The sequence below is a fragment of the Lynx canadensis genome, chromosome X (genome assembly GCF_007474595.2).
Source record: "Lynx canadensis isolate LIC74 chromosome X, mLynCan4.pri.v2, whole genome shotgun sequence".
NCBI lineage: Eukaryota > Metazoa > Chordata > Mammalia > Carnivora > Felidae > Lynx > Lynx canadensis.
Genome location: NC_044321.2, coordinates 27,047,520 through 27,070,072, shown reverse-complemented (window position 1 = coordinate 27,070,072; position 22,553 = coordinate 27,047,520). Strand labels below are relative to the sequence as shown.

Sequence of the window (22,553 nt, the reverse complement as noted above, 5' to 3'; positions counted from 1 at the left end):
GCAGGCTCAGCGCTGTCAGCACAGAGCCCAGTGCAGGGTTTGATCCCACAAACCGTGAGATCGTGGCCTGAGCCAAAAGCAAGAGTCAAATGCTAACTGACTGAGCCACCCAGGTGCCCCTATTTTATATTTTAAAAAGCAAGTCCTGGTGTTGAATAATACTTACATTGAGAAAACTATCCAGACTTCAAGACCTATGTCCAATGACCACGTGGATAGTAATTTAGCATTGTGCTGTATCAGTTTAAAATAATGCAGGTATTATGGCCAAGGTGAATGTGAAATGCAAGGTCTCATATGCCTCTGTATTCCATAGAATCCACCGTGTTCCTTGATCCATGTGGGTATTTGAAGGAGTATTCCTAGGAATAATTCAGCCAGAAACTGAAACCTACACTTTTAGAGTTCATCCGAACCGCATTCAAATGTGGTTTCAAAGTCATAGTGTGAATACTAGTGCATCTGAACAAATATGTATAAAAGATGCCATTACAGACAGCATTCCATACGAGAAAGAGGAGAGAAAGGACACTTACATTAAATCACACTATTTCACGTACTCCAGGGGAGTTTGTCAATGTCTGGAGATTTTTTTGGTTCTCACGTCTGGAAGAGCTGGGAGTGCTACTGGCATCTTGTGAATCGGGACCAGGGATGCCGTAAAACATCCTATAATAGAAGGGCAGCTCCCTACAACAAATAACTATTCAGGCCAAAATGTCAGTAGTGCTGAGGTTGGAAAACCCTAATTTAAACCAAAATCATACATCAGTCAAAAATACTTTATTCTGGTTCCAAACCCTGTGATTTCGCAAAGAAGATCTAACTGTGTATATGGATTATACTTAAATTCAGGGAACATATAGTATCATAATTAAGTATTCAGGACATGTGTCAGACAGACCAGGGTTCAAATCTTATATCTACCATTTGTTAGCTTGCGCCTTAGGCAAGTATCCTCACCTCTTGTGACTCTGTTGTTTTTTTTTTTTTTTTTAATCTGAATAAATGACAGTAATGTGTGGTGAAAGGCTCTGCGGTGGAGATTGAGTGAGATTAATTAGGATGATTTATGTTAAGTGCAGAGTGCAGTGTTTGTACTTAGTAAATTCTCAATAAATGTTAGCAGTTAGTATTACCTTTGCATATACTAAATCATTTGATCCTGACCTACTATGAATATCCCGGTCACATGCCATATTTCACTGCTTCGATCACACCATTGATTAGAATATGTACCATTATTTTATCTGTCACTAAGAAAGAGGTGCTGTCAGTTAGACTATGACGCACCATCATTTATCAAATGTGTCTCAATTTGAGAGCAATTAATTTGTGACAATAAAATGCGGGTCCTAGACATGAGTATTATAGAGCCCATCAGTGAGTCTTGCTGGTTGCCACTGAATGGGGTTACCGTTAGCCACATTCAGCTTCAAATTCACTTCACAGGGAACAGGAACAGAGAAACAGCCCCCCAGAAAGGCAGGATCAGGATTACAATTCACAGCAGTTTGTGCAGCATTCACAGAGCTTTCCAAGAGGTGTTTTTTTTTTTTTTTTACCTTTTTCTTTTTTTTTTTTTTTTTTTTTTTAATTTTTTTTTTCAACGTTTTTATTTATTTTTGGGACAGAGAGAGACAGAGCATGAACGGGGGAGGGGCAGAGAGAGAGGGAGACACAGAATCGGAAACAGGCTCCAGGCTCCGAGCCATCAGCCCAGAGCCTGACGCGGGGCTCGAACTCACGGACCGCGAGATCGTGACCTGGCTGAAGTCGGACGCTTAACCGACTGCGCCACCCAGGCGCCCCTTACCTTTTTCTTTTTTGCAGCCTCTGCCCACTCCCAGATGACAGATCAGGTGTAAAGAAAGGAGATGCACAGGGAGCTGCTGGGTCAACTCTGACCTAGAAGTTTAATGTGCCCCAGGAGCCAATGTCTTATGACATAGATAGAGTTTCCAAGATCCATGAAAGGTACATTTTCAGTTATAAGAGTCACTCGGCTTAGGGGATCCCCAAAAGTATGGCTTTCCGGGAGACATTGGTAGTTCAAAAGTAGAAGTCCTAAGCCAGGTGTAATTTACCTGCTTCCACGTAGAAATTTACAGGCTTCCACGTAAAAAACAGCTAGAAAGTTCTTCAAAGGTCAACTTTTCATGCACAGGGGCAAAATGCTCTGTAATCCTATCTGTAGTTCTAACTCATTTTATAACTCAGGATACTAAAACGCAGAGAATTTAAGTGACTTGCCCCAACTCATGAATCACGAAGCCTAGAACCCAGATGATCTCGTCCCTGATCTGATTGCTTCCAACAACCCTGTAATACGATACACTAAAGCAGGAGTCAGCAAGCGATAGTGCAGTGGACACATTCAGTCCACCGCCTGTTTTTGTACACAAAGTGTTATTGGAACACGATCATGCTCATTTGTTTACATTACCTATGTTTGCTTTCACGCTGCACTGGCAGAATTCAGGTAGGACAGGCACCATATGGCCTGGGAGGCCTAAGTATTTACTGTCTGGCCCCTTCTAGAAAATGTTTGTTAAGCCCTGCTCCAAAGTATAACTGTAAATTGTTTGACTATCTCTATGAGTCTGTATGAGGAGATAAAAGGCAAAATATGTTTCTCATGTTTTATCTTTAAAAATAACTACCCGTATAATTTTTCTGTGCACCTGAAGGTTTTTAGAGTCGCAAATCCCAACCCTAACCATTTCTCTACATCAGTGGTTGGCTAACTTTTTTCTGTACGGGATCAGATAGCAAAGGTTTTAGAATATTTTGGGATTTATGGGCCATATGGTGTCTGTTGAAAATAATCAACTCATGCCAGGATCAGAACTTATATAGCTGGGCCTAAGAGCCCACAGTCTTTACCACTAAGGACTTTGGAACCTGGTAAAACCTGGGGAGTGCCACTCTCAAGAAATGAGTCTGGTTAAAGTACTGCTTTAACCAGATCAGAGAGATTTAGTCCTCATTTTAAAACTGTATGTGTAAAGATTTTCAGAATAAGTGTATCGGGTTTCCACAAACAAGTACTTCCTTCCAAGCAATGTGGCTTTAACTAACTCCCTTGGAAATTTGCTTATAACTATGGTCTCTTTTCTCCATCCGTTTGGTTTAATCTTAACACAGCAGTCAGAATGATATGTTAAAAAATAAGTCCGATCACATCACTCCTCTACTGAAGACCCTCCTATGGTTCCTAATCTCCCACAGAGTAAGTGCCAAAGTCCTCATGCAGTTGCCCTGCAGGGCCTTGTCCTTCCCAGCCTCTCAGGCCTCTGTCCTGCTCCTCTCCCCTTGCTCCCTCGGCTCCACTCACCCAGGCTCCCTTATTTTTTTGTTGAACAGGCCAGACACATTGCCACCCCAGGGCCTTTGCACTCGCTGTTTCCTCTGCATGGATTGTGCTTCCCTGAGGGAGCCGCTCGATTTCTTCTTTCACTTCTAACTCATATTTATTCAAATAATCACCTTCTCAGTGAGGTTTTCCCTGGAAGCAGTTTCTCAGATACCCCCCTCCCATCCTTCCTTACCCCACACAGACATCTATTTCCACTTAAAGTTTTGTTTTTTTTTTTTTTCCTCTTTAGCACTTTTTACCGTCTGATGGGCCATAATTTGTATTTTATTGTCCACCATCCCCATTAGAAGACAAGCCTCACGTGAACAGGAAAATAGTGTCTGTTTTAGTGACTGTTAAATATCCACTGCTTAAGCTATTTATAACAAAATAGGTGTTCGAAGATTCAGTAAATATTTACTGAATGAATTGACACGTTGGGGATTTGTTGGTAAGATTTCTTTTGTCAGAATAAGTCTTCCCAAAAGACTCTGAAACCCCTTCGTCCTGAGTGGAGGGCTTCTGGATGTCAGTCTCATTACTTGATGGTCACACCTATCTCTACTCTTTTATTGGCCTTGAACGTTCCACGTATGTACCTTGGTAGATTATATCTTCTTAGTTTCATAACATTTGGCCCTTTGAAAAATCAATACTGCATCATACTTTGTATATTTGGACAGATTATTTTTGAAATCCATAAATCTCTAAACCAGAAAAACAAGGCTCCCTTTGGTGGGCTGCCCTTGATTAGCTCAGAATGGAAAGAGAGAACCTGTCATTCTTTGTCAATCAGCTTGGCACGTGCTTGACAGCCGCGTTGCTGTGGTCTAGCAAACCTAATTGTAGATAAATAAAAGAACAGTCACCCAGTACGAGGGGAAAGAGAAAGAAAGGCAACTGCCCAATGTTGTGTTTTTCCATCCATCAGCCTTCATTTGTCAGAGTCTGCCTGACAATCTAGGCCGGAGAAGTCAGGCTCTAACACAATATTGATTCCATTTCATTTTTCGTTTCTTGCTATCCTTTTTAGCAAACAGTTTGTATGTGGAATGAGAGATGGTGCAGTCGAAATATATGACCAGGGTACATTTATTTTAAAGGCTTACTTTGGTTTTTCATCGCAAGAACCCATATATTTTTTGTTTGTTTGTCTGTTTCACCATACTGTTGTAATTGTTAGCTCTTGCTGCAGTAACAAATAGCCCCCAAATCTCAGTGTTTTGTGACAACAAACATTTATTACTCACTCACGGGTCTGAGGAATAGCTGCATATTTACTCCACACTATGGATCACATTCTGGTTTTCTCATTCTGAACTTTAGATCTGCTCCAAATGTCTTCTTATTACAAAACCCAGGCTGGAAATACCAACTCTTATATGATGCATTATTCTTTCATGGTAGAAGACAGGAACGAGGGGTACTAGTTAATCTTGAATTGTCTTTAAAGACTCAGATCGGAGCTGTCATACAGTCTGTTTTGGTCATAGTTCATTGATCAGAGTAAGGCACATGGTAAAGACCAAAGTCAATGGGGAGGAAAACGTATTCACTGGCAGAGGAGCCATGTTTACAGAGGCAATGGATAATAACGAAGTAATAAACCGATCGTGGTATTCACAAACATCTTAGAATTTCGTTGATCCCCCGAATGCATTTTTTTTTACATTTTCACTTCTCTGAAATTGAAATGTATCTCATAGTAGAATCTACAAAGTGTAATTTTTTAGCTTTCGTAGCAGTTTATAAAGTAACAGTGGTCCTTAGAATCCATGATATCTTAGAGTTGATAGAAAACTTGTTGACTGTGAGGATTGTCAAAATAGCCAAATGGCAGGAAATGCTCTTTATAAATTAGAAAACTAAGGGAATGGTTACTTAAGTTTGCTAAGGAAAAACTTGTCATTTTTCTCTTGAGTTTGTTTTTTCTTCACAAGCGGCATACATGTCTCATTCATACCAGCTTATGTGAATTAAAAGCCATGCATTAGTAGTAGATCTTATCCATCTATTCATATATTCATATACGTTCATTTTTAGAACATCAATTCAAACGCAAAGTGTAATTCCCTTATTTAAAATCCTTTTGTGGGTTCTCCACTAAGCTTCTGAGGGTAGCATAAGAGATGCTTCTTTCCTCTGGCTCTTGCCTTCTACTCCCGTAACATTTCTTTCCACTCCTCCACATGGGGTCACCATGCTGCCTCGGGTTCCTGTCCTTGCACATCCCAGATTCCTTCTTGCAAGTGCTTTATACCATCCATCCTTTTGTCACACAGGTGCGTGCACTGTCTCGCTTCCAAGCCTTTGCTGCAGCCCTTTTTCCCCTGTGAGGCCTGCCCCTACCCTCTTGTTGCCCCTTGAGCACAGAACTCACCAGTTCCTTCTCTGTGCCCCAGTGTAAATTGCACTTTGCTGGCTCTTAAGCCTGTTGCATTCTAAATTTCATATGTGATTGTCTTCGTCTTTCACAAGGGACTACCTCATGCCTCGTAGTATTCACGCTTCGTAGCCAAGACTTTGAAATATAGTAAATATGCAACAGTGTTCGTCAAATGAACAAATAATGAATGAATGTTGGAATGCATGTGAAAAGGCTGTGTATATCCTCCTTATATTGTGATTATATATATGTGTATATATCAATATATCAATCATACATACATATACACATATTCATACATTCTAAGCTTAACCCTAGGTAAAGTGATGGAGACACAATTAAAAATAAAAACATAAAACAAGGAAAAATGTCTTTCTGTTATACTTTCCTTAGAGCTAAATTTCCAGTTAAAAAAACAGAGCAAGTGCACATAACCGTCTTGATATTAAATTAGAAATATAGTATTAAATGCATCAACTTGTAGGAAATGTAGGCATGCATTAATTTGCATTGGAATAGCTACTTTCACCCTCACAGGTGTTGTTTGTCTTTTTTCTTCACTAACCTTTGATTCGCTGCTTGTCAAACCAACAACTCCCAGTAATAGTAATATAGTTTCCTATGGAATAACCAAGACTGAAAATGCTTAGAAAGTCACTCCATTTGGAAAACTCATCAGGGCTGGATTTCAGAATACACCATGATCTTGTCCTAGTGACTATTAAGGAAGGATTATTCCCTATTCTCTAATCAATACAGATTATTTCCTTAAAATTACGCGTGAGATTGTAGTGAACCGCCAATACTGTGAAATGATGAAAACAAAACTCTGGTCACATCATAAGGGCCTTAACTCCTGGTTAAGAATAAGGCAGGGGAGAAAACCTAAATGGAAAGGTAAGGTGCTATTATTAGAGGTGACGTTATGGGGTTTGGGGTTTTTTGGCTTTTTTTTTTTGGTGGAAAATCTATGCAGACTTTCTTGTCTGAATGTTCTTTCAAGTCGAACACTTTCTACTTAGAAAAACTGGCCGCTATAATTAGCTATGTTTCCATTTTAGTGGCGACCTCCTTCACCTTACCTTAAATCATACAAAGATGTAAGGCCATTTGTGAGATAAAAGGTTTACTCAAACCAATTCTCTGACCTGGATATCATCAGTTTGGCAATCATAAATCCACAAAGAGACATCCTTGGTGTGATTTTTTAAAGGCTGTGTAAGAATTTATTTCTTTTCTATGGAAAGAGACCAGATTTTCTCTCACGCCCTGGAAGGATGTTGCAAAATGTATTAGAGTTAAAGAGGAAGAGAAAAAAATAAAAATAACATGGGATTAAGAAATATGGCTACCAATTTTAGCACACGCACGCACACGCACTACATACAAAAGAGTAAGGGGTATAGTGGACGTTTAGTGGCAGTCGTTTCCTGGTTGTCGTCTCAACTCTGCCTTTTGCAAACTATGTAGTTTCAGAAAATTGACCCAGTCTCGCTCAGTTTCGGCACCTGTAAACTTAGATAATACCTTCTTGTAGTATTGTTAAGTGGAAGGGAAAAACTATATGAAACACCCAGTGTTTGACACATAGTAAACTGTTAGCAGCTCTGGTTTATAAATATTGTTATAGCAGTTAATATCATTATAGCAGTTGCTTGACATTTTCAGCACAGCAAAGGATTTTAGCAGCGTTTTTTATTTTTGCAGAGTCCTGTGCTTCGGCTGGGATTTGTTTGCTTTGCTCTGCTTTCCATTTTTCCGTTTCAAGCTTTAAAATGCAGATATCAAAATGTTTTAGTTTAATTCACTTATACTTCCATTTTTCAAGGTGATTTTCAGCTTCTTATAGTGTATATTTCTCATACTAACTGAAGAAAAATATACTAAAGAATATTTTAAGTGAATTTAATTGGATTTAGTACAGTTGACCCTTCCAGCAATAATATTTGACCCTGAATAACGGACCTACCTTAACACTAGTAAATTCACACTGCATATAAATGTCGTGAGGTAAAGTGTAGAGTTTTATTTTCAAAATGCTCTTTCTGAAGGGACTTATCAAAGGTGCGTGTCATTAGAGATCACACTTTCCAAAACATTGCCAAGACATAACAGCAAAGAATTGAGAGCTGCCCATGATTCTTTCCCCATTGCTCTGTGTCTCTAGGACCAAGGGTACGTCTCATCCAGGTGCTTAAACTCTTCATTATTTCATCGAAGGACGAAGAGATGACATTAGTGATGAGAGAAGGACATGCTAATAGGAAACATTTCGATAAAGGGAAATGATGTGACTTTGCAGTGCTCATTCATCAGAGGACTAAATCTGGGGCTAACTCGATGGCCTGAAGAGGGGCTATCTTACCTCCTGCGGGTGCAAAACAGGGACATTTCACAAGGCAGGCCAACTTTTCCTCAGTCCATCTAGCAAGCGCTGGCTTCACATTCAGCTCTAAAGTAGTATCTGGGCGGCCTTAATGTCAGCCTTGCCGCTCTTTCTGTGCATTTGCCAATGAAAATTTCATGAATTAAAGCGTGTTTGGTGCCGAAGGGAATTCCTTGTAATATAAAAGGCAGTCCCCTAACTCGATTTGCCAGTGCCTCCTGAAGAGTAGCCTCAATGCTTTGTGGTCTTTGGAACGACTTATTTGGGGTCGAGGAAGAGGAGCAGGGAGAGAAAGATGGTAGTGTTCATCATTTGGCTGCAGGCCCAAACCATTGGTAAAATTATTGACTACCTGTGATCATTTTCTGAAGGTCTCGAATTTATACTGGATGCACTTATAAACAGGGTTTCTTTGCGATTTATTTTTATTTTTATTTTACCTTTTTTAATGTGAAATTTATTGTCAAATTGGTCTCCATACAACACGCAGCGCTCATCCCAACAGGTGCCCTCCTCCATGCCCATCACCCACTTTCCCCTCTCCCCCACCCCCCCATCAACCCTCAGTTTCTTCTCAGTTTTTAAGAGTCTCTTATGGTTTGCCTCCCTCCCTCTCTAACTTCTTTTTTCTTCCCCTCCCCCTTGGTCTTCTGTTCAGTTTCTCAGGGTCCACATAGGTGTGAAAACATATGGCACTTACAACAATAGCCAAATTAGGGGAACAGTCTAAATATCCATCAACTGATGAATGGGTAAAGAAATTGTGGTTTATATACACAATGGAATACTACGTGGCAATGAGAAAGAATGAAATCTGGCCTTTCGTAGCAACGTGAATGGAACTAGAGAGTGTTATGCTAAGTGAAATAAGTTGTACAGAGAAAGACAGATACTTATAAACAGTTTTAAAGGAAGAAATGCCCAATTCTCACAAAGTATGCTCTGAATTTGGACTTGTTACAAGTTTGCAAGATTGTTTTAACGTTTTTTTATCGTAAGAAAGTTCTTTTTTTTTTCTTGAGACTTAAGTTTCTTTTTTTTAATATGAAATTTATTGTCAAATTGGTTTCCATCCAACACCCAGTGCTCATCCCTCAATACCCATCACCCACCCACCCATCCCTCCCACCCCCCCATCAACCTTCAGTTTATTCTCAGTTTTTAAGAATCTACGGTTTGCCTCCTTCCCTCTCTAACTTTTTTCCCCCTTCCCCTCCCCCATGGTCTTCTGTTAAGTTTCTCAGGATCCACACATGGATGAAAACATATGGTACCTGTCTTTCTCTGCCTGACTTATTTCACTTAGCATCACATTCTCCACTTGCTTGCACGTTGCTACAAAGGGCCATATTTCATTCTTTCTCATTGCCACCTAGTACTCCATTGTGTATATAAACCACAATTTCTTTACCCATTCATCACTTGATGGACATTTAGGCTCTTTCCATAGTTTGGCTATCGTTGAAAGTGCTGCTTTAAACATTGGGGTACATGTGCCCCTATGCATCAGCACTCCTGTATCCCTTGGGTAAATTCCTAGCAGTGCTATTGGTGGGTCATAGGGTAGATCTATTTTTAACTTTCTGAGGAACCTCCACACTGTTTTCCAGAGAGGCTGTACCAGTTTGCATTCCCACCAACAGTGCAAGAGGGTTCCTGTTTCTCCACATCCTCGCCAGCATCTAGAGTCTTTTGATTTGTTCATTTTAGCCACTCTGACCAGCGTGAGGTGATATCTCAGTGTGGTTTTGATTTGTATTTCCCTGATGAGGAGTGACCTTGAGCATCTTTTCATGTGCCTGTTGGCCGTCCGGATGTCTGCTTTAGAAAAGTGTCTATTCATGTCTTCTGTCCATTTCTTCACTGGATTATTTGTTTTTCAGGTGTGGAGTTTGGTGAGTTCTTGATAGAATTTGGATACTAGCCCTTCATCTGATATGTCATTTCCAAATATCTTTTCCCATTCCGTTGATTGCCTTTTAGTTTTGTTGATTGTTTCCTTTGCAGTGCAGAAGCTTTTTATCTTCATGAGGTCCCAATAGTTCATTTTTGCTTTGAATTCCCTTACCTTTGGAGATGTGTCAAGTAAGAACTTGGTGTGGCTGAGGTCAGAGAGGTTTTTTCCTGCTTCTTCCTCTAGGGTTTTGATGGTTTCCTGTTTCTTTTTTTTTTAATTTTTTTTTCAACGTTTTTTATTTATTTTTGGGACAGAGAGAGACAGAGCATGAACGGGGGAGGGGCAGAGAGAGAGGGAGACACAGAATCGGAAACAGGCTCCAGGCTCCGAGCCATCAGCCCAGAGCCCGACGCGGGGCTCGAACTCACGGAGCGCGAGATCGTGACCTGGCTGAAGTCGGACGCTTAACCGACTGCGCCACCCAGGCGCCCCGATGGTTTCCTGTTTCACATTCAGGTCCTTCATCCATTTTGAGTTTATTTTTGTGTATGGTGTAAGAAAGTGGTCTAGTTTCATTCTTCTGCATGTTACTGTCCAGTTCTATCAGCACCATTTGTTAAAGAGACTGTCTTTTTTCCATTGGATACTCTCTTCTGCTTTGTCAAAGATTAGTTGGCCATACATTTGTGGGTCCAATTCTGGAGTCTCTGTTCTATTCCACTGGTCTATGTGTCTGTTTTTGTGCCAATACCATGCTGTCTTGATGATTACAGCTTTGTAGTAGAGGTTGAAGTCTGGGATTGTGATGCCTCCCGCTTTGGTCTTCTTCAATATTACTTTGGCTATTCAGGGTCTTTTGTGGTTCCGTTCAAATTTTAGGATTGCTTGTTCTAGCTTTGAGAAGAATGCTGGTGCAATTTTGATTGGGATTACATTGAATGTGTAGATTGCTTTGGGTAGTATTGACATTTTAACAGTATTTATTCTTCTAATCCATGAGCATGGAATGTTGTTCCATTTTTGTCATAAGAAAGTTCTTGTAAGGTTTTATTTCTTCTATAATTATTGTTCCTGAAGGTGGTGTGCATGTGTGTGTGCGTGTGTGTAAGTATGTGTGTTGCACACATACCCGTTAATGCACGGGGTCGGTCTTAATGTCCACCTTCCACTGGTATTTATTATAATAAGAACCAAAGAAATAATCCTTTTCAAGAGGGTGTGCTAAACACCCATACATGGCAAGACACCATCCTGTGCCATATAAGTTACAGTAATTTGGATTCAGAGGACCCCCTGTTCTGATGGGCTGAGAGAGAAAGATACAAACAGAGTATATAAAGGAAGCAATGACATGAAGACACGTACACACAGCAGTGCTGGGAGGCGACAGGGTAGGAGAGGGAGGAAGGGAGATATGGGTTAATCAGGAGTTGCTATCTGGGGAAGATTGCCCAGGCCCTGACTGACGCCTGACATTGATTAATCGATATTCCATCCTGGTGTTTAACAAGTGTTCCATCCAAAAAGTCTTCTGTAATATTTAACTTCACTTCCTTCAGCTTCAATTTATGCACATTTCTTTTGTTCTCTCTTCAAGTGAGCTAGACAGCGGCCAATAACAAAACACTTTATATTCATATCTAAAGAGGTTTTTGTTTGTTTGGTCCTTCTTCAGTCTTCTCTAGATTAAGGGAAACAAACAAGTTTTTTTTTTAATAATTAAATCGTTCCTCAAAAGGCCTTTTTAATTTGACTGCTTAATAATTAATAAGCCTTGACATTGAGCTTTAAGTGTTTACTCTTTGGAAAGAAACTTAATCTTGACAGTGATGCGGGAAGAATTATTTGGTTTTATTTTGAAACGAAATTTTGGATCCAAAGCCCAAGAGAATCCTGTTAAAATAAGGAGTCTGCAAAGTAAAATGAACATTAGGATTACGGAGATTACTGAAGTTAACAATAGCACTTATCCATGTTAATCGTATTCATAAATCATATTTCTCATTGCATTCGAGTGATTTTGAAAACCAAAGCTACTGTCTGTGTTTCTATTGAATAGTATTAGGATATGATTCGAGAAGATTTCAGATAAATATTTTCAATGTTAGTACCTTTCCCAAAGGCCTCTCTTTCTTTCCTCGGCGCTAAAGCTACCTTTGTGTGCCCCCATGTACCATGCAGAAATTGGTCTGCAATACATGTGGAGTCTCCAAGGGTATATTTAAATTTAGTAATTTTATTGCTAACTGTGAAGTTCATCTGCACTGTATGTGTTCTTTTCCCCAGGAAATTGAAGTAGCAGTTCAAGCTAAACAGCCGGATGTGGAAGGGATTTTGTCTAAAGGGCAGCATTTGTACAAGGAAAAACCAGCCGCTCAGCCAGTGAAGGTAATGAAGCGATATCCATTACCTCATAATGGGTTATGCTTCCCCTGTTGTACATTTGCCACTGACGTGGTCTATTTATAATCAATGAAATAACTTGTAAAGAAATATCGCCCATGCCGCAACAGCAGAGGCTGAGCTGTCTTTTTGATCAACATATCCTATTTATATATTGTGATCTTAAGGCTATTAACGAGTCATTGCATTAAAGGACTCATTTCTGTCCCGGTGTGCTGCCATCCATACAGAAAGTAGTCCCACCTTCAAGGTAGATTAAATTCTTTAGGCTTTATTGCTTTGCTTGCCAGCCTTGATGCTTTTCATATTGTTTGGCTTAATTCAAATCAAGCTACTGCATCATACTGTCTGTCTCCACCAGCTGTAAAGAATCACAATATGGTCCATGACCTTTCTTTTCTCTGTTACACTCTTTTCGTATGAAAGAGGAAAATTGGCATTTGGGCTTTAGTACTTTATTGGGTCAAGAATCTTTAGTGAAATGTCATGTAATTGCTTCTCTCTTTGGTAAAAAACAGGCCTGGGAGAAAGCTTTCTACTTCTTTCCTTTCCTCACGTACGTTTCGAAGTCTAGGACGCATTTATTCGCAGGCTATTACGTGAGGAGAGAAATGGAAAGCCAAAAACAATGGCTAATCAATGGCTTCCATTTGCAAATGAGAGTCCAGTGATAAATAGACGGTAGGTATAGGTTACCTTATTTTCTCTACCTGACCAAAATTACAATGGCTCCCATTATGATGAAGGTTCCTGAGAGCCCATAATGGTGGCTGTTTATTGATCAGTCCTGGTTTCTCTAGCTAACATTGCAGGCTGAGATTCAGTGAGCCTCACCCTCATGTTTAAAACTGCTCTAAAGCAGTGCAGGTCAATAACCTCATTATACAGAACTAGTTTGTCCTTGCAAACAACATTACCATGACGTAGACTCTGTCTCTAAGGTCACCGCTTCTGTGTGGCCCAAGCTTCATTTCTAAAAATTGTTTGTTTTTCTTACAGTTTACAAGGGCCTTTTCCTTAGGTAAATGTAAAGTTTTAGCTGAAACATATGTCCAGTCACCAGATACTAAAAGGCACAGATTTGTGTGTAGATACCGATAGACATTTATTCAGGAATACATTGTCACCATTCCTTACATCCAAAACAATAATAATAATTTGCATCCAATTCCAAGCCTGGTATGACAATATTCACGAGGTAACACCGTGTCCAGCATTTAGAATGGAGAGCTGGCGAAGGCCCCGAAAGCAGCAAATTTCCAGTGTTTCTGCTGGAAATGTACACTCTCCAGAAAGCCACTCCCTAAGCAGACCCTTTCCTTCGTTATCACAGGGACTCTGGTAGCAAGCAGTGAAACAAATAAACGGACCATTCCATAGGTCTACTCTGTCTACTCTTGTTTGATTGTCAAAGACTCCGTGCCGGGTTTGGCACAATTTTCTTTTATTTTTGTGCCTTTGTAAAAAACAAAACAAAACAAGACAAAAGCAGAGGGAAAATTCTTAATTGAAAGCCAATGAGAATTTTTTTTTTCGTCATATGTAAACAATCCAAGCTGTTGATGCTAACTTATCACACCTCCCACTCAAGCCTTCAGCTCCTGGGCCACTCGGAGACCAGAACTGTCTGAATGAGCATTACCTGCTTTCTGCCTTCGCATTAGTGATATAAAAGGGGAATTACCTTTCTGAAAGGAAAGAAAGAACAGCCCTCTCTTTCCTTCTTTTCTCTATCTCCTTTCCCATTTCCTTTTAAGTCAGCTTATTTGGGAGAAGCAGAACTTCAGTGAAAACCCATCCCTGTTCTACCATTTGTCCCTTGGGTTTGGAGAAGAATCAGTACATCAAGCTGATAATCAAGAGTCAAAAGGGAAAGATTGATTTGGGAGAGTGGGGCGTAGAGAAATAGTTGATTCACATGCAACTTTTGATATGGACCATGACCTTGGAAACACCTGGAGATGAGCCGGGGGTTGTAGTAGCCAGAAATGTTGGAGGCTCAAAAACCCCTTCATAGTTCGGAATACAGAACCCAGCAGTACAAGGCAACAAACTGGAGGGACTATTTACATCTCTGCATGGATCAAAAACTGCTTTATAAAGGTTACGAGATGATTTTTCTGAAGGGTGGTCCATTGCTCTGACTCCATAAACAAAGCCTCTTTCAATTTTCATTGTATATATACAAATTTTAACAATCGTGCTACTCCTTAATGCTTTTTTCTCCTTAACTTTGGGGTTTCGCACTCCTTAATGGAAGAGAAAGGAGTCTGAGTAGCCTGCAGCACATTTTCAGGAAAAAAGTTTGGTTTTGCATTTGGGGGAAATTTCTTTTGGAAATAGGAACAGTTAAGAAGAAAGTGACATTCTTAAAAAAGAAAATGAAACTTCTTCATGGTATACATATAAGCTCTAATACTTAAATGCACAGTTAGTATGTCCTCTGGTTGCAGACCTTCTAATTGAGGACACAGCAAAGAATGATGCTGTTCAGCTCCTGAGCTCACCTTCCAAATTTCTCTTTGGGACCTGGGCTCATCGCTGTTCACTACCCCCTACCCTTTCCTTCACTTCATCAACCTCACTAGGATTTCTTTAATTTTCAAAGATAGTAAATTTTTAGTTTTTCTTTTTCTCATCCCTGACTAACCCACTTCTTCCTTATTTTCTTTGAGAATTTCCTGTTAAAGATAGAACATATATTACGTGACACTTCTACTAATGACATAAACATAGCACGGATCTCTGAGGCGACAATGCTGAACATTTTTAGAAGAATATGATTGAAGAAATAAGCATCATGGTTTTGCTTTCCGTCTGTTCTTTCTTTCCCCCCTACACACACACACACACACACACACACACGCATCCATGCACACCCATGCACACCCATGCACATACACATACACAGTTTTATTTCATTTGATTTGCCTCTGGTTCCTTCATCTTCAGAAATTATTGAAAATTGGTCAGATAGGGGGCGCCTGGGTGGCGCAGTCGGTTAAGCATCCGACTTCAGCCAGGTCACGATCTCGCGGTCCGTGAGTTCGAGCCCCGCGTCAGGCTCTGGGCTGACGGCTCAGAGCCTGGAGCCTGTTTCCGATTCTGTGTCTCCCTCTCTCTCTGCCCCTCGCCCGTTCATGCTCTGTCTCTCTCTGTCCCAAAAATAAATAAACGTTGAAAAAAAAAAATTAAAAAAAAAAAAAAAAAGAAAATTGGTCAGATAAATTAGATGAATTGTTAAACATTTTACTTAAGTTATCCCTTTGCTAATAATATTTTATGATAATGCTGTTAATAGGATCTTTTTTAATATGTTCCACTTTCCACAGAATAGTTTTGCAGTTTAAAAGCAGCAATAACAGCTGCCATCAGTAACAACAATATTGACAACTACCAAAAAAAAAACAACTCTATTTTTTGTTTGTTTTTAATTTTTTTTTTGTTTTTAAAGTGTTCATAACTCTCTTTTGAACTAAAGCAGTTGGAAGACATCTTCCTTAATGGGTTCTCATTCTTGAACTCCACGTGGAGCACTACACTTTCTGTTAAAACTTTTAAAATGTGTATATTTTGAAATCCTTATATCACCTTCCATATATTAGAACTGGGAGCATTAATGGAATTTTAAATGTCTTGGTTCCTTGCTGAGGTGATGAGATGAAACTAGCTGGTTTGCTTTGCTACCTAGATTATTCAAAAAATCTGGTTAACATGAATCTAATAACATATTTTGTTAATATTCTTGAATTCTTTTTTACTGTAACAGAAAAAGCAAAGCATTAGGGGTCGTCTGTATTTGGTCAAAGTGCTCCACCCCAACCTTTAACACAAAATAGTTGCTGTAGACAAATGGTCAAGAGGGCAATTAGAATCTTCCAAGCATCATTTCCTCAAATATCAGCTGCAAAATGGCAGCATCATTAGTCATTTTCGATTAAAGTCAATCACAACCAGGGATGTTTCATTCTCCCAGCTGTTTTGTTTTTAATTAACTAGATTAAGCTTGTTTTTCTTCCCCAACAAGTTTGTTCTATCACTAAAATCAATATCTTAACATTTCCAAGAACTTCCTTAGGGTTTATTTTTTTTGCTGGATAATGTTTAATATATTACTTGCAACAGATGTGTGTCTGAAGATTTTTATTTGGTATAGCATGTTGAGTGGTGCCTTGTTGGTCAAAATGTTGCCTAATTAAATATTACACTTATAACAACATCTGGCTTTTATGAATCCTTTGTCAGACATATGATCTCATTTACCTGGTGCAGTTTTTTATAACATCAGGAATCAAAAGAGACATAAGAATCATAATTCTGCCTCCCCTCACCCCAAATGAATAGGTCCGTTTTGACTCACTCATTTAGTGAGCACAATTTCCATGTCAGTACTAACAGAAGAAGCTGGGGAAAGAATTACTGAGAGATTTTTAAATTTATTAATAGAAGAATAGGAGAATTTAATTTTTTTTAATTTTTTTTTCAACATTTATTTATTTTTGGGACAGAGAGAGACAGAGCATGAACGGGGGAGGGGCAGAGAGAGCGGGAGACACAGAATCGGAAACAGGCTCCAGGCTCTGAGCCATCAGCCCAGAGCCCGACGCGGGGCTCGAACTCACGGACCCCGAGATCGTGACCTGGCTGAAGTCGGATGCTTAACCGACTGCGCCACCCAGGCCCCCCTAATTTTTTTAAACATAAGTTAGCTTTACACCCAAGGAAAAGTTTTAGGCTGTGAGAAGTTGAATAAATGCTAATTACATATGCTTGGAAATAAGGAGAGCCCCACTTTCCCATTTGGAAAATAAAATCTATAATGGATTTTGAGCAACTTATAAACATTTGAGAATGTGGATGAGATTGCAAATGTCTAATTATATTTCATTTCCTAATTGAGCAGTACTTCCATATTTTAAATCTCATTTTATAAAATAACACACTTTTTAGAAGTGCTGTTTGTCATATTTATATTTTATGAAACAAGTGCATTCACACCATTCATATGCATATTCCAGAATTCTAGAGCTCACCATCTTCCTTGTAAGGTATGTGCACTGTCTGAATTCCTGTATGATGCTATTACAGCTCTCTGCCCAAAGACTACTAGGAACATAACTATAATCAAAATGTTCGGATTTTTAGCTGACTGCAGCAAGGAAGAGATCGCCCCAGGGAGACAGTGGGGCATCTCAGTAAAAGAGGGTTAGAGAGAGCTGCTTACAGGATTTGGCTGGCGAGATGATTCTAAAGAGGAATTAGGGAATTGGAAGCCATTTGGATTAGATGCTGTCAACAGAATTAATGTGATGACTGTGTATCTTTAATAATTTTCATCTAGAAGGTGAGGTGATTGAAGTAGGGCAGAGCTGTCCCTGTTGAAGAAGTAACAGTGCTTTTTATTAGTCCTTTTCGTGGTGGCAGAGTGGCCTCATCTCTGTATTGTTCAAACATGGCGCTGGGATGGCGTCGTGTCTGTCTAATTTGTTTTCTGTGACTGCTCTTCATGTTCAGTTGGGGTCATCACGCCTAGCTAGCTGCCAACTACCAGAAGGGCCATTTTTTAATTCCTCAATGTTATCACTGGAAGCTTTATCCCCAAGCTCACTGCCCATTCACAATATATTAGGAAAGAGAATCTTTTCATTTTTCTTAGATGCGTATTATTGATCACCTCATCAGAGTCACTTATTCATTTGCTTTTCTAAACTGTCTTTACAAGACTTGTTTACAATGGCCTTCACCACTGGTAAGTGTGAGGGTATACCCTAGGAATAATTGATCATGGTTTACCAACCTTCACCTTTTAAAAATTATCATTAACCAATTCTGTCAGATGACTTCTATAAGCATCCCAGATTCCCATCTCTTGAGGTTCCTGCCGGCCACCATGCAAGGTTTTGTTGTTGTTGTTGTTGTTGTTCACAATAAAAAAAAAAAATGGGACAGAAAAAACATTCTGAGGATTGAATTGGAGTCAACCCTTTTCTGAGGAAATATTTGGAGGGAAAGTCTCAATTTAGTCTTACTTAGTAGCTGATGCTGGAACTGAGCGAGCATTGAGAGATTTGAATTTCACCCCTGACCCTCAACTGTACCAACTACATTTATAAACAGAGACAAAGAGACATAGATGTTTCAATTACAACATTCACATTCATGTCTGTGTATATAGAGCCATGGGTGGATTCATTTATTTATGTAGCAGATATTAATCTCCTGCCAACTATTGACAGAGGAGAAAGATATATGATTTTTAAACTTTGAAAATCCCAAACTCACATAGAGTTTAAAACTATATTCTGTTTTAAAATAAAAAAGGAAAACTATATTCATAAATCATGTTTTCTTGTAATTAATTTCTCCTCTTCATAAAGAATAAATTTCACATTGATACATTTGTCTTAACATTAACGACTATTTCCAAGCAACTTATATACAATGGAAAGCAATGCTCAGCTGCAAAAGCCCCCTCTGATGGAACTCAGTTTACCATTTTTAAAAGATGCTCTCAAAGTTTCTCCCTTTGGGTAAAATAGGAATCTGCTGCGGTTGTGGGGAAAGCCTGAGATCTGCAATTTACCTAGCATCTTCAAAATGTTTAAATTCTGGAAATCTAATCACAAACAGGACTTGAGGGGCACCTGGGTGGCTCAGTCGGTTAAGCATCCGGCTCTTGACTTCATCTCAAGTCATGATCTCACTCGTTGTGAGTTCGAGCCCCACATGGGGCTCCGGGCTAACCACACAGAGCCTGGTTGGGATTCTGTCTCTGCCCTTCCCCTGCTTGAGTGTGCACATTCTCTCTCTCTCTCTCTCTCTCTCTCTCTCTCTCTCTCTCTCTCAAAATAAATAAGTAAACTTAAACAAAAAAAGAACAGGACTCAATAGCTATTAGTCCACTGATTTTATATTTAAAGATGTCAACATTTAGACATCTATTTTATACCCTTAAATTTGGTTCACGATTACTAACAAGTTGAGGAAATCGTTACCTTTTATATATGTCTCGAGTACTGCTTCAAGCATGTTATATGGTAAAGACCACATTACTTGCTGCAGCCAAACATCTTTTGCTGCCTCAAAGAAGTTTACGTCCTCAGAGCAAAGATGAGAGGGTAGAAGATACGGGCACTTGCCAGAGTACCAAAAGGCGAAACCAAACCAACCAAGCAACCGAAACTGCCATCATATATAAATAATCGAATTCAACTCTGAAGTCCGGGAGATAGTTGAAGAAGTTGTGAGAGTGTTTCTGTGACCAGCGGAATCAAAATCTCTAGCCGTCTTATGTGATATTATTTGCTAGTCGTTATGAAAGTTTGGGGAATATACAATTCTGAGCTTACTGCGTTTCCGACAGTATGCACTATCCCCAGATGTTTGTGGTACATTGGGGGTGCTGCTTAATTTTTTTTTTAATTTCTGCATTTGAAATTATAGTACCACATTTACCCATCTGGGAATAACAGTGGCCAAGATAACGTTCGAATAAATGAATGGACTGTGCAGAATGTATGTATTAATGAAAGGGAACTGAATATATATACGTGTTATTTTGAGGATAACCAAAATCTAGTCCTTTAAGCCTTGAAATATTTTTATTTTAATATTTTAATGAAAATTTTTATTGACCATCTTTTGCTTTGCCTCATTAATAACTAGCCAACAATTTTATAGCATTTTGCAGTTCACAGAGTTCTTTTCTCATAAAATATCTCATTTAGTTTCTCCAACAAAGCTCTGAGTTAGGTGGTAGTGTTATATCCACGTTTCAAGGACGATAAATCTGAGTGACCTATCTGATTTGCCAAGGATCACATAAGCTGTAGTAATGAGTTAAGACTGAAACCCAGGACTTCTGATTCTGAAACACAATGGAATTTAAAACTTTTCTTTATTTTCAGGGGCATCATTGTAAGTATCAATTACTGTTCTGTTTCGTTATACGCTGATGCACATGGACGATGAAGTGGAACACAGATCACTGTTCATTGAGTTAGGAGCCAGATCAAGTTGTTAATTTGCTTTTAGAAGTCAGGTTGTCAGATAAAAGATACTATCTTTAAATATCAGAAGCCAACTGAAGGCAGTGAGATGCTTATACTGTGAGAAGAGAGTGGCGCCTAAGGCAACGGTAGCCATAGAAAACCCCCATCTCTCCTTGGCCACTCTGCAACCATATGCTTATTGAGTGAAAGAGTGGGCAGATCCCAGCAGTATTTGAGTCAGTCTGTAATCTCTCACTCTCTTTATCTCAGCACATATAGGTGACTTTCTATAAGTTAAATGGTGTATGATGAGACTTCGCCATATGTTGCCCTGTTATCCCTTCCATAAATGACCAAGGCCATACATTTTCTACATATCTGCTTTCATGTTTATTATCTCCTCCCTATTATTTATTGCTGCTTTTTGTTATCGACGTGGTTTTTCTTAATATTCTGTCCTTGTGAAGTCACTGCAACTTTGCAGGGGAAACAGGAGACTACATATGTTTTAATTCATTAGCCTTTTATCATACTTAATTCTCAGCGTTTAGCTCTGAGGTCAGAATGGAAAAACATCTTCCACACGTCATGACTTTCGGTGGTAGTTTCCTCACTGATCGGAGGCATGATTTGTTTGCTTTTGGATTCAAGGCTTGTATTTTAATAAATAAAGAGTTACATTCGCTGATGAGATAGCGAATGTTTAACAACATGAACTGTGGACTAAAAACAAAACAAAACAAAACTGAAAGCCCTGATTTGCTCTCAGGTCGGGTAAAATAGTCACGAAGAACCATCAGAGCATAGATGATATACGTTAGGAAGTGATGAATTTTTAGTCTTTGTTTTAGTATTTATTCCCTTGGCAGATTTTCTCAAATGGGATTTCTTAAGAGAATTAAGTGGCATAGACAATGAGTTAAGGGCCTGTTTTTGTATTTCTTTCAAGGATGGTGCTTATCTACCTAGTCCATTGTAGATGCTTAGATAACTCGTTAGGTAGAATGATCACCCTAGGCTTTGGTTTCAGACAATCAGCATCAGCATCGATTAGAACACTCTTAGAAAGGCAGATTCTCGGGTCCCACCCAAGATCTGCAGTCTAGAACTCTGGAGCTGGGACCCAGCTACCTTGGGGCCGCAAAGCTTCCAGGGGACTCTGATGCTCTCACAGCAGTAGACAGGGTAGAGAAGCCTCACCCGTCTTGGAAAAGCCTCAGCCCAGAACAAACACGTGTGCCTTCTGTTCACAGTTTGAGGGCAGTAAATAACCATATGGCTGACCACCGGTGTACTGGAGCCAGCCTGCACCTGCTCATGAGGGACTATTGTCAAATTTTCCAGCATTTCGTGAACCCCTTGGCATCTCGGTAACTTGGAATTGGCTAGCATAGGGCCGTTTACACCACTGAAATTGGCAAACACAAAGATTAGGATTGTTTTCTCCAGAGAGCCGGTTGTGTAACGTTTACCAGCACACTACTGGCCACATACAGGCTCGGTGACTCCACTGCGAGCTCTGGAGCTGAAATGACACTTCAAAATTGTCCTGCTTTGAGAAAAATTGGCTGGCCCTTTATACCATCACCTTGATCAGTCCTTGAATGAGGGCTGCCCTGAGAAGGGCATGCTCTTGCACAAGGCGGCTCTCTGCAACCGCGACAGTCCCTGAAGGACCCCTGACACCTTTTCCACCACTTGGGACAAGTGTCCTTCCTTGAAGTGAACTCTGAGTGTCATATCCCCAGGTGTACCACACCGTCTCCCTTCAAGAGGCTTTAATAGAATGTATCTGGGGTGAACCCGAACATCATGATATCTTTTAATATATGCTGGATACTTCTGCTATGTAGACGCACCAGATACTGTTTGAGAGGGTCAAGACGGTTGCTGACATGACAACGTGTCTGGTGTGTGTGTTCATTTTCCTCTGATTAAGGTTTGCCTTCTACTTCCTTTCAGTGAAATTGTGCCTGGAGAAAGAGCCCAAATGCAGCCAACAATCAATAAATATTTGTAAGGTGGTTGGCTAAAATAATTATAATACCTATGCAAGGAGTTCTCCCCAGAAAAATTAATTTAAAAGTAAAACACAATAGAAATACAATAATGAACCCGCAAAACGAATTGAT

At 39.6% G+C, this 22,553-nt stretch overlaps 1 protein-coding gene across 4 annotated transcripts in view; it reads left to right on the top strand.

The window, feature by feature from the left end:
- DMD (dystrophin) overlaps positions 1–22,553 on the top strand; it is a 1,834,617-nt gene that overhangs the window by 1,131,265 nt on the left and 680,799 nt on the right. For all 4 annotated transcript variants that reach the window (XM_030304767.1, XM_030304766.1, XM_030304769.1 and 1 more), the window contains one exon: positions 12,314–12,415. In XM_030304767.1, coding sequence (XP_030160627.1) covers positions 12,314–12,415 — 102 coding nt within the window. The remainder of the gene's footprint in view (positions 1–12,313; positions 12,416–22,553) is intronic.